A 12,765-nucleotide genomic window follows, 5' to 3' on the forward strand; every position below is an offset into this window, starting at 1 on the left:
ATTTTAAAACCATCTCTAGAAACCATTTTCCATATCTTCAGAGAATGTGAAGGATTAACATCAGCTGGTCTGGTACGTATAGTTCTATGAAAGCTCTGGTTGTAACTTTTTATAAAGTCAGATAACACGTCAATGTAGCGAAAGGTGTTATGGGCTGTAAAATATCTCCACATCCTCCATATCTTTTTAAAGTTCTGTTAAATTGCTGCTTTGACTTCATTATTAGTAACAAAATGGTGAATGCCATGCCGTTTTAACAACCTGATAAAAGGTTGGTTTAAAAATTCTTTCCACCGATGGGTTTGTAATTTTTGAGGCACGACCTTCGTTAAAAATAGTTTTAAAGGCCTTGGATACTTCACCACTCATCTTGTCTTTTAGGCCTAAGGACAAGGCATATTTGGATAGGATGTCTATCACCTTTAAGATGTACTTAAAGCCTCTGTTGTGTTTGGAGAACCGGCACACATCTACCAAATCTGCCTGCCATTGTGCGTCCACATCTGAAACAATGGTTTTGTTTCTTTTAAAACGTATTTGAGCCGGTCTGTGTAAAGTGTAAGCCTCCTGGTGTGAAAGCCAAGCCATTGCCTGTCTTCTATTTAAAGTTTTACTATGCTTTTTGGCCACTCGAAAAAGGGGATTCACCTTGCCAAAGCTCCCAGGTTCCCTGGGGGTATAATATATTTTCTTTAACAGAGCCGTCTGTGGAGACAGGACTGTTCCTGGTACCGTGTTTTACTAACACAAGCATGGAGGGGGATACAGTCATATGGACACATTTAAATAAGTTTAATTAATTGCCTGGTTTAACACAACCTTTGACAGCCATCTGTAAAAATGGACACCATGACCCCTACAATGAGGGACTCTGAGCTGGTTCATTTTTCTATTTTGTCCTTTTCCGGATTTTCCTCTTGAGATCTGCGTCTCAAACAGGAGCAAAAACAGCTGATGAACGACAGGGCTACCGATGTGTAAGTTCTCAAAGGCCTCTTGAAAGGCATCGTCGCGCTGTTGAGAGATTTTCAGACAAAAAACAGTGTTAGCGCCCCACTGCTTGTTCTTAGATTTATGCAATGCCAGGTCGATTCTTAACCCCATTATACCCCCATGATTGATTGTCGCTTCTTAATCATTCACTTACCTTACCACCTCCCCTGAACGTCACATCGCCGAAGTCCCCGCATCCCCTGAACTTCGTATCGCCCAAGTCCCTGTGTCCTCCAAGTGTCACGTCGCGACGCCCAAGTCTCCCACCCCTCCCGAGCGCCATGCCGCCCAAGTCCGATCCCCCTGAGCATTGCCTCGCCCAAGTCCCCACCCCCTCCCAGTGTCGCATCGCCCTGCCCAAGTCCCCCGCCCCTCCTGAGTGTCGCCAAGCCCAAGTCCCCACCGCCCCGAGTGCTGTGCCGCTGAAGCCCTCCCCAGCCAAGCGCCGCACCACTCAAGTCCTTGCCCCCCAGCATGGCACTACGCCTCACAAGCCCCTCCTCCCCCCAGCGCCGCTCGGCCGGTCAAAAAAAAAAACAAAAACAAACCCTGAGTGCCGCCCCGTCCCGAGGTGCCGCCCCAAGCATGTGCCTGGTGGGCTGGTATCTGGAGCTGGCCCTGTCACGAGGGTTTGGGGTCGGGTTCTGAGGTATCTATCAATGGTAGAGTCAAAGGGCCCTCCTCGGAACTGTTACTGCTATAGTGCTTTATCCATACAAGCCCAAAGGTCCTCAGGGCTAAAACAAAGTCCGAAGTTCTCAGGGGGGTGGTAAAGGAGTCCATGTCTCCTCTCAGCCTTTCCACAATTCATAAAACACGTCTTCTTGGTAAGAGATGGCCTCCTCTGCCCAGCGCTGGGATTTATGGGGTGATGGTGCTGCGCTCTGACTGGCAGAGGACATTGGAAAGAGTTCTTAGAGGGGTCACACGACCCTCTTCTGGGCGGTTCACCCCTTAAGAGAACCTACCCTATTTTGGTCAAGTCTCCTCTTGGGGCAGTCCTATGCAGCTGAAACCCATCACAACTGGTAAAGGGTGGTGGGAGGAGTTCTTAGAGGGGTCACATGAAGCACTTCCGGACGGGTCACCCCACCCCAGAATTCCCCCCAGTTGGTCAAATCTTCTCTTGGGGTGATCCCCAGTGGCTGAAACCCCTCCTGATCAGTAGACGATGGTGAGAGGAGTTCTTAGAGGAGTCACACAAATCACTTCCGGACAGGTCACCTGCCCCGGAACTCCACCTGATTGGTCAGATCGTCTCTCGGGACATTCCTATTGGGGCGAAACCCATCCTGATTGGTAGAGGACAGTGGGAGGAGTTCTTAGAGGGGTCACATGACACATATTGCTTCTGGTCATGTGTCCGCCTTGGCCCCAGAAGTAATACCCCATGGGCTGGGTCTTCCGATGACCAGTGGGCAGGGCTTATTGGGTCAAGGGGTGGGGTTAACATATGATTAATGGTAGGGCCCTTATACTACTGGAGCGCCTTGTTCTGTTTGTCTCCGTTCCGCTTCATTCCTCAAGCACTCGACCAGAACAGATGTTACTTATGATCTCAGTTGCCACCAGCTGGACAGTGGGACTTGGATCTTTCTCTAAGACCTGGAGAGCTGAAATTACAGAGGACATCATGTTAGTGAACAGACTGTCAAATCACAGCTAAGTGTGATCACAGAACCTTGAAGTACGTGAGCAAAATGATCACATGGAAAAATGTGAAACTGGACTCAGACCTTCTATTGGGGTGGAAAATACATGAGAGATGAATAGGCCTCACTTTTCATATAGTCCCCTGTGCCTGAAATAGCTGGAGACTTATTACTTCTGAATATCATGCTACAGCAGCTCTCCAATACAAACAAAGCTTTAGGTTCCCCCATTGGTTCCTTCCGTGCTCCCAACTGTGGGGAGACCTTGACTCTACCAGAAAGTCGTCCACTCTGCTGCAAATGGAAGAAGATCCATTTTTTCAATAACTTCCACTTTTAAGTTATTTTCCAGCTTTATTCAGGAGCCACTGCCTGAGCTCAACTAAACCTGGAATTTAACAGAAGCCAGGTCCAAGCTGGTTTGTGCATGATATAGGGCACCTACTGGAAGAAAATTGCTGGTGGGAAATTTGGGGTAGCAGAAAGTGGCTACTTCTCACTTGGGGAGTCCACAGAGAGCCAATAAAGCCCGAAGAGTGGATAGCACTGGCTGGGGAGGGGGCATTGCCAGGACAACCAGGCGATGCACTGGCTCATATCACACCTTCTGCAGCTTCCTCCTTCAGGGGAAATTAAAGCTGACTTTCTACTGGGCAAGAGTGAATTTGTCCTTTGATGTGTGGCTGATGCACTTTGCACCAGTGGTATCGGTTACTGCTACTTGTCAGCTAAATTCCTTTATAACAACTCACTAATGAACAGGACTTCAGCTGTATTTACTACTTACACATCAGCAGATATTCCAGGTCCAGCCATTTCATACGCTGCATGTCTGTGTGTTTCAGGATGATGTCTAAATACAAAACGTAAAATAAATAACAGCAACAATAATAAAACCTTCCCTTGTTGAGTGCAAAGTGATATTGGCAGCCCCTAGACAGGTCATTGGCATCTCTTACTGTGGGCCTACAGGTGAGCTGTGGGCAAGAGGATGCTAGAGCAGTTTACAGTCCACACTGAAGAGAATGAGAGAGACATTTTTTAAAAAAGAATGTTTACAGAAATCCCATTTGCTTGAAACAGTCTGTGCTCCTCTTGCCACTGCAGTCAGTTATTGGAGACATACTAAGAGAGTGTCTTGATCTAGTGGTCTGAGCAAAGGACTGGGACCAGGAATGAGTGAGTTCTAAGCAGGGATCTCACAAGGTGACTGACAGGTGAGCCTTAGATGAGCCACAATGCCTGCCTGTCTCACATGGGTGTGCTAAGGAGAAGAGGGCACAGGGCCAAAGAAGAGGAACCTAATGTTTCCTTGACACGGTGCTGTGGCCAGGAAGGTGAAACAGCAGGCGCTATGGGGAGGTGGGCTGCATGCCTCCCAGTGATGAAGTCACAGAGAGGAGCACTGAACAGCACTGGGTAGGTCTGCACTTTGAGCTAGGGGTATCACTCCCAGTTCAATGGGACGGGCCCACACTAGCTCTGACAGCGCTGGCATGCTACAATTAGTATGTGGCTAAGGCAGCACAAGCAGTGGGAGGAGCAGCCACCTTGAGAATAGACTTTGGGGTTTGGATGGGATCATACTTGGGGTGGTTGAACCTCTTGTTGCTCCTACCATCACAGCTACTCTCTATTTTTAGCACACAGGACTAGTGCGGGGGTGTCTCATCAAGCTGGGAATTATACCCCCAGCTCAAAGTGTAATCATGCCCTACGTGACGGTGTCCCAGCCGCTACTGCAAAATGATTGCACTGTGCTTTCCCTGCAACAATCCCGAAGCACTTCATAGCAACTAATGAATTCCTCCCTCCACCACCCTGGAGAGGTAGGGACATTAACATCTCCATCTATGGGTAGGAAACTGAGGCACAGAGAGAGTAATGGCAGCTCAGTGCTGCACAGTGGGATTTTATTCCCTCAATGGGAATATCAAAAGGGACATTGGGCATCATCTCTCACCAGCTAACTTGGCAGCAACTGCCCAGATCCCTTCCCAGATGCTATGGAAGTACATGATGGTGTTTTTGTATAAGTTCTCCAGCAGTTCTGCATTCTCTTTGGCCTAGAGGAAATCAAGGACACATGAGCTCTCTCTGGCTAGAAGTGCCCTTTGACTGCCAGCACATGCTTTTACGAACCACAGGTAAGTAAAGGAAAGAACAGGTGGCTGGGTAGAAGTGGGAAAAATAGGAATCTGGGGCAGATTTACATTTCCCATCACCCTCCCTCATATATCCCACCCTTACAGTTATTTACATTGTCCATCACACATCCCGCCCCAACACACCCCTCTACACCACCACAAGCTACTCCAGTCAATAATCTCACACAGTTCAACAGCTCACTCACAAGGTGTCTGCAAATGTCCTCCTGGAGCTCTTTAGGATTCAACTCGTCTGTGCCACCAAGGTGCTTATTAATTGCATGTTGGAGTCTCTTCAGTCCCAAAAATGGGAAACAGAGGTGAAATGTAGCTCTGCATTTTTGAAAAAGAGTGTCACACCACTGAATTGTTCCCTACCGAGTGCTGTGTTCAATCAAAGGGAACTCATCTGTGTGACTGCGCATCTACTCCAGGATAAAAAGGGATTCATCTGGATGTAATTAGCAGAAACATGCAGGAATGACTAATAGAGGGGAGAGATTCCACTGAAACCTGGAGGTAGCATCCATGTCTTTTGGGAACAGTTATACCGATGAAAGCTGCTTCACCAGGCACAGCTGTGGTCTCTCCTCTGTTCTGGGGAGGCAGGGGCCAGGGGTGCAGAGACAGACAGGAACAAAGACCTGTAGGGGTAAGATGCATGACCTATCCTGAATTCTGGTGAAGCAGCTATGGACCCACCTGGCTGGAACTGACTCAGCAGGAGAGCAATGAACTAAGGGGAGAATTTGGGCCTCCACAACAAGCAGGAATAGCAAAGCTCCCCTGGCATTGGGAGGAAGATTCCTTTGGCTTAGTAAATAAGTCACTGTCAGTCTTACCGTTGAAACCTCGAGGTTTGGGTCTTGCAGGTGCAGCAGAAGTGTGACCCAGCTCTTTCGAACCTGCTCGGTGAAATAGGCCTTCCATTTTTTCTTTGTCAGCTGAGCCAGGATGCCAAATAGGACAAAGGCCATTGAGCGAAGAGCATCATCCTCCTACAGCCAAGAAAACCCCACAATTTGGTAAGTAAGGGATAATCCCATCACACACCTCACACAGCCATCTCTTCTATGCTAAAGTAGAGTGATTCCATCTACAGCTAGTTGGAAAAACTTTAATTAACCAATTTTTTGTTCGAATTTGCTGATTCATAAAAATATTTTAGAGCCAGTTCAATTTTGATGAAATTCCTCCAGAAGCCAGGCAGAGGTCCTTAGAAACATGCCTGGTGTCTTGCCAGTGCACCCATTCAGATCCTTGGCAGCCAATTTAGCAGGCTGACTGAGATTGTAGGCTTCCAAGCCCCCAGCTTTAGGGGGAGCAATAGTTCAGTGATTTGAGCATTAACCTGCTAAACCCAGGATTGTGAGTTCAGTCCCTGAAGGGGCCATTTAGGGAACTGGGGTAAAAAGCTGGGAACTGGTCCTGCTTTGAGCAGGGGGTTGGACTAGATGACCTTCTAACCTTATGATTCTATGACCCTTGGAGTTCTGGCTCTCAAATTTGCAACTCCCTGGCACCCCTAGCTCCCAGGTTCCCAGCATTGAGATAGTCTGAGAGCAGACTGCTCTAGGCCAAGGCTTCCAGTAGAGCTAGGTTGAGCATAGTAATTCTGTTTCACAAGGAGTTTTGAAGTTTGGGGAGAGGGGTTCCCACAAATAGGAACAAAACCAAAATTTGAAATCTCAAAATTCTCTGCTAAAGAGAATTATCATTCCAACCCTTTCATATAAAAATAGTATAGAGCAGGGCCAGCACTCTCTATTGCACTCTGTAACCCCCTTTTCATGGTTATCTAGCTACCTAATCTAGTATTCAGACTTTCTTTGAGGTTCTCAGTGGCAATAAAGAAGAACAGAAGGGTGAGACTGTGGGAGCAGGGATGTCATCCCCATCCTCCTAATGTTCTCCTCCTCCATAAATCACATCTCTTCCCTAGAGCCTAAAATCTCTGACATGAGCAATCCCAGGGAGTTCACATCACACATCGCAAATGGAGTCTAATCAAGTTCAGTTGAACTGGGGTTCGACAGTTCTGTTCACATACATCGTCAAAGTAGGTCCGGATCTGTTGGGTGAGGTCTCTGAAGGAAGAACCAATGTCCTTCTCTTTCAGCTCCTTCAGGACTTTGGCCAGTGCTTTCATGCTCTCGCCAATGACTTCAGAACTGAAAATGTCATGTAAGGCCCCGATCAGTATGTCCAGAAGAATCTTCTTGTGCTTTTTCACCTGGACAAACAGAGGACATTAAAGAACAATGATCACTGATCACAATTCTAAGAAGTTTTCTTTAGCAGTTATGAAGCAGTGGGAATTTCATCAACCCCCTCTCACGCCAGAGACCTATAGCTATATTTCAGACCAGGTGCTAGCTACAATGAGCCAAACTCGGTGTCATAATACACCTTTGTAATCCTATTATTAGATTTCTAGTTACTTAGATTCCAAGGCCAAAAGGAACCATTGTGATTATCCTGTCTGACCTCCTGCATAACACAGAACTTCCCCAAAATAGTCTCTGTTGGAACTAGAGTGTATTTTTTAGAAAAACATCCAATCTTGATTTTAAAATGGCTAGTGACAGAGAATCCACCACAACCTTTGGCAAATTGTTCCAATGGTTACTTAAAATTACCATTAAAAATGGATGCCTTATTCCCAGTCTGAATGAGTCTAGCTTCATTTTTCCCCATTGAATCTTGTTATACCTTTGTTTGCCAATGTGAAGAACCCATTACCAAAATTTGTTCCCCATGTGAGTAGTTATAGACTGTCCTCAAGTCACTCCTTAACTTTCTCTTTGTAAAGCTAAATAGATTGAGCTCCTTGAATCTATCACTAAAGGTCTATTTTCCAATCCTTTGATAATTCTTGTGACTCTTCTCTGAATCCTCTCTAACTGATCAGCATCCTTCTTGAATTGTGGACACCTGATCTGGACACAGTATTCCAGCAGTGCTCACATGAGTGCCATATTCAGAGGGAAAATAACTTCTTTACTCTGATTCAAGATTCCTCTGTTTATGCCTCCAAGGATCATTTCAGGCCTTTTGGCCATAACTGGCATTGGGAGCTTATGTTCAACTGATTCTCTGCCATGACTCAAGTTTTTTTTCAGCGTCATTGCTTCCTGGGATAGAGTCTCCCATCCTGTAAGTATGGCCTGCATTTTTTCTTCCTAGATGTATACATTTACATATGGTCATATTAAAATGCACATTGTTTACTTATGCCCAGCTTACCAAAGGATCCAGCTTGATCTGTATTGACTGCAAAAAGGTTACTAGGGTATGAGAGAGAGAACAGAATTTGGCATAGTGCATTGTGTGCAGTCTCTGTAAACTCTGAACAATTTTTTCCCTTGGTTTCTCTAGTTATGGTGCATCTTATTCAGTAATCTCTCATACCTTCTCAGGCGCCCCATTGACTATATTTCCCAGGCCTCTTACAGCCATCTGACGGACAATGCTGTTCCTATCCTGTGACCTTTCCGCCAAGATGTGTAAGACACTCTTAAGGAACTTCTTCTCCCTGAGCATGGGATCACTCATTAGCTGAAATAAAATAGACATGTCCATTATCCCCAATATGATCATAAAGATTGGGAATAGAATTTGAGCTGACATGGAATACACTAAAAACAACAAGGAGTCCTCCTACAGCCACAGTCTTGCAGATACAGACTAATATGGCTTCCCCTCTGACATTTGCCACTTAACACACTGTAACTTTATCATTCCACACAAATGAGAAATGTCTTAAAAACATGGAGCTTTCCTTTTGGGCACTATAATAGGGATCCACTCACCTCTTGAGAGCCTCTTAGTGGCTGGGTCTCATACTACAGTCCTTTTCTCACCCCTGGTGCACCCTGCCAGCCGACCTCAATGAGTCTTCTGTGGCTCAGGCCTCTGGCTAAGTCTCAAAGGCCAAATGAACCCCTTCTGGGGTAGTCAAGAACAGTCCCATTGCCCTCACTAGAGTCTCCAGCCCCAACTCTGGGTCCTTGAAATTCTGCCCTTTGTTCAAGCTCTCCATAAGCATTGTCCCCTTCCTGGGCCTTATGCCACTGTAAGTGATAGGGGAACCAGGGCCTACCCATAACTCTGAGTTCCAAACCATGGACCCTGTAAACAGTAGTTAGGCACTGCTTGATTTCAGTTCATTGTTGCTTCTTCCTACCGGCCACTTTTAGCTTCACCCTCACCTCAAGGTTAAAGTTCTTAAGGACTCTCTTCCTGCAAACCCAACTTAAGCAAATGCTGCCAGAATCAAACTCTGGCAATCCCCTGAATTTCTATGGCCACAGAGCAGCATCCTTTCTTGCCCCTCCAGTTCTTGCCAGGAACTGACCTGCTAAGGCCCTGCAGCTCCTTTTAGCTGAGCCTGATGGGCTCTGATTGGCTGCTTTCATGGGGGCTCTCTAGACAGACCCAGATTTGTGGCTCTTTTCCTGGGGCAGGGTGCAGTAGGACCACAGGGCCTCTTGGAAGAAGCCTCAAAGCCCCGGTACAGCCCATCCCAGGCACAGATCGATTGTTTTTCTTAGAACCAGATGAGCCCCTGAGATAGTTGCTTAGTGTAAGTGGGAAATATGATGCAGATGTTAGAGGAAGGAGGTGGAAAGGGAGGATGGCCCAGCAGTTATCACACTAGCCTAGGACTTAGGAGACCCAGCTTCAATTTCCTGCTCCCTCAAAGACTTCCTGGCTGACCTTGGGCAAATCACTTAGCCCTTCTGTGCATCAGCTCCCTGCCTGTAAAATAGGAATAAGAGTGCTTCCCTACCTCCCAGGAGTGTTGTGGGGATACATACATACATTAATGAGTTTTGAGGTACTCAGATACTACAGTAATGAGATCCTATGATAGATGTGAAGGTATTTGTATGTTGCATGTTTTATAGTATTAGGACACCAGGTTCATTCAGAAGATCTGCTGAGCTAAACCAAAATCAGGAGCTGTTGGTTAGTATCAGCACTAGGACTTGGCAGAAGAGGTCCAGGAATCCAAACTCTGTCTGTATCTCTCTCAGCCAGCCCCCGTGGTTGTGCAGCTAGTATAGGCAATGACAGCAATACAAATATCAGAGAGAGAATGACTCCGAAAGGTAGAATGAAGTTCCTTGTCAGGTTTCCATATAAAAGGGGACCCATTCTACAATCTAAAATGACAATTACTCCTATGAACTGAACTGTACAACTCCCGAAAGAAAGGCAAACAGACAATGGTCTAAAGGTGAAACTGCTCTTCAGAGCCCGGTGTCTTACCTGGGCAAAGAAAGCTGTGCCGGTGACTCGGTAGTTTTCTGTCGGGGAATTCACCCAGGGGAGGAGGCTCTGGATGATTTCAGGTGTTATTAGTCCAGATCTTAGCAGAACACTGGAAGGCAAAAGAAACCACTTATGGGGTCGATCGCACACTTCAAAAAGCTCAGCTGCTCTGAGCAGACATCTCTAATATCTATGAGTGGGAGCTGCGTGTTTCCACCCAGGGCACCACCCCCCACAAAGCTAAAAACTGGAGATTCCCTCTCAGCCATTCTATTTGCTACTGATTCCCAAGGATAAAATGATGCCTCCTAGATCTCTTACCTCACCAGCAGACACACTCCCTCATGGTGAGTCTGGGGGTTTTCAAGCAGAATCCATGTTCCCTGCTCCCTGAGTGGTCTCACCAGTTTCGCATTCCCAACTTTGAAAAGCACAGATTCTAATGCTTGGACAGAAAACCTGGGGAAAGAGAGGCACAGAACTGCAGCAATCGGTAGGAAGGTGCAGCCTGAACAGAGTCAGGAAGCCCCAGTTATTTGTCAGGTCTGCTGTTTATCAACAGTTCATCCATTGTCAATATCCTGGACAGCAGCATCCCTGGAAGGACTTGATGCCGGGAGGTAAGTTTCAGTCTCATACATCTCATATAACTAGTTTTGCTAGGGACAAAATTTTGCAGTCATTTTTCCCTTTCTGCATGGAGCATGGGCACTAAGACTACAATGATATGGAAAAGATACATGATCAGGACCCAAAAACTGGGGGCATAGAGTCTGGTGATCACTAATGGACATTTTGGGGTCATATCTCCAGATATGATGTGACAGAGTGCTGAGGGTTTGCACTTGAGTCAGCACGCTGGTCACCATTAGTACTAATTCAGTTCCTCACAGAAGGCCTAATTGGCCAAAGGTATACCTGATTACGAGGTCTGACTGGGGCAAGTGAGTCATGGAACCCATCATTCCATTAACAGGGAAACTGTGTAAAAGGACATGGGCAGGAGCCCTTTGAGGGGAACAGACAGAGAAAGAAACTTGGGTGACCAGATGTCCTAATATTTGGGGCTTTATCTTATACAGGTGCCTATTACTCCCACCCCCCTGTCCTGATTATTCACACTTGCTGTCTGGTCACCCTAAGAGAAACAAAAAGACAAAAAGCTGAGAAAGCCTGACAAAGTGAGGTCTCTGAGTGGAAACACCTTACCCCCCATTTTGGAGAAGAGTTTAGAAAGTTGAGATACAAGATAAAGGTGCTATGTATTGGTAGGGGGATTAAATAGACGATACCTTGATGCTTACAAACAAGAAAGTCTCAAGGTTTGTAGAAGATGTGGGGGTGCAACACCCCTCTCTGTCACAGCAGGGGGCTCATCAGGGATTTCCCTGTTATCTATGCAAATGGAGAGCCTGCTGGAGAAGCCAGGGTAGAGGTTTGGCAGTCCGGGTGATGGAGGGAACACACTGAAATGGATGGCGAAGCAGCAAAGATAAGTGTAGAACAGGGGTTCTCAACCTTTCTGTTTCTGAGCCTTCCCCCACCCTCAACATGCTATAAATACTCCATGGCCCAGTTCCAGGCCTTGGCCCTGCCAGGCATCAGAGTTTGGGGCTCCTGGCTCTAGATTTTAACTCCACAGGGTGCAGGGGCTCGGGACTTTAGTGCAGGTCCTGGGCCTCAGGGCTCCAGCCTGGCTGGGCTCAGAGCTTCAGCTTTCTGCCCTGAGCCCCAACTAGTCTAATGCCAGCCCTGCTTGGTGGACCCCCTAAAACCGGCCCGGTTTGGAACTGCTGGTGTAGAATACCCTACAGACCTTCCAACAATCTCACCATGCAGAAGAACAGCTTTTGCTTGCCTGGTAGGTTTAACAGCAAAAGAGCCTTCAAGAATTGATATGGGAGCAAGCCCAGATCTGGCAACAACTCCTCCAAAGTCTGGCAAGTCCTGTGACAGGAAATGGAAACCAGGCACAGGAGATCAGACTCTGTAAAATGGGACATGCAAACAACCCTGATGTGGTTTTGGTTACTCTTAAAGGAGCAGCAGTGAGACCTCACAGGGACAGAAATATGTGGGCCCTTCGATTGACACCCTATTTAACTGGGGAAGCGCATATATGGCTCTTAGTGATTAGCAGGCAAGAGATTATGACATGATTAAAGCAGCCATGCTGGACTAGGTGGGGCCTGTCCATAGAAAAGTACTGCCAGAAATGGAGAGTTGAAAGATGGATTGAGGGATTATCCTTCTGTGCATTTGGATAGAAATTGAAAGATTGGGCCATTCACTGGTAAGGCCAGATACTCAAACTGGCAGGGAGATTCTGGAAGTTTCTTCAGAGTCTCCCTGAGCATACCTGAGTATGGGTTACATGGCGCCAGCCAGTTAATCTGCACCCCACAGTTAAAGTTACAGAGGAATTTGCAGAGACGGACATTCCCAGAGTGAGTCAGTGGTTTAAGGGACTAGATTTGAGAAGGAGCAGAGTGCCTCCAGATGGGAAGGGCAGCAAGAAGAAGAGGGAGGAGCCTCAAGGAACTGTAGTGGGAGCTTAGCCTGCAGTGTGCTTCCGACATGGACGTGAAGGACAGCTAAAAAGAGACTGTCCTAAAATGGACTGTGAATTTGCACAGCTTTGTGGCTGGGACAAGACTCCCAGGCAGGGAAGGAAAAAGAAAGTAGCTACCATACCA

General features: G+C 46.8%; 1 protein-coding gene and 1 long non-coding RNA gene across 2 annotated transcripts in view; both read right to left on the minus strand.

Moving 5' to 3' along the window:
* Window positions 1–775: 775 nt before the first annotated feature.
* On the minus strand, window positions 776–5,127 carry LOC127049077 (uncharacterized). Its single transcript, XR_007773870.1, has 5 exons — window positions 4,999–5,127; window positions 4,609–4,711; window positions 3,433–3,498; window positions 1,542–2,606; window positions 776–1,014 (listed from the first exon to the last, which is right to left on the minus strand). It is a non-coding gene; the product is annotated as an uncharacterized LOC127049077 (long non-coding RNA).
* Window positions 5,128–5,274: 147 nt separating this feature from the next.
* Window positions 5,275–12,765, minus strand: part of LOC127049021 (maestro heat-like repeat-containing protein family member 2B) — a 47,231-nt gene continuing 39,740 nt past the window's right edge. The window contains exons 33-38 of the mRNA XM_050949230.1: window positions 10,391–10,528; window positions 10,067–10,178; window positions 8,204–8,350; window positions 6,843–7,025; window positions 5,635–5,790; window positions 5,275–5,436 (exon numbers count right to left, since the gene is read on the minus strand). Of these exons, the coding sequence (XP_050805187.1) occupies window positions 5,338–5,436; window positions 5,635–5,790; window positions 6,843–7,025; window positions 8,204–8,350; window positions 10,067–10,178; window positions 10,391–10,528 (835 nt within the window). The 3' untranslated portion in view covers window positions 5,275–5,337. The remainder of the gene's footprint in view (window positions 5,437–5,634; window positions 5,791–6,842; window positions 7,026–8,203; window positions 8,351–10,066; window positions 10,179–10,390; window positions 10,529–12,765) is intronic.

This window comes from Gopherus flavomarginatus, chromosome 4, assembly GCF_025201925.1.
Source record: "Gopherus flavomarginatus isolate rGopFla2 chromosome 4, rGopFla2.mat.asm, whole genome shotgun sequence".
Taxonomy (NCBI): domain Eukaryota; kingdom Metazoa; phylum Chordata; order Testudines; family Testudinidae; genus Gopherus; species Gopherus flavomarginatus.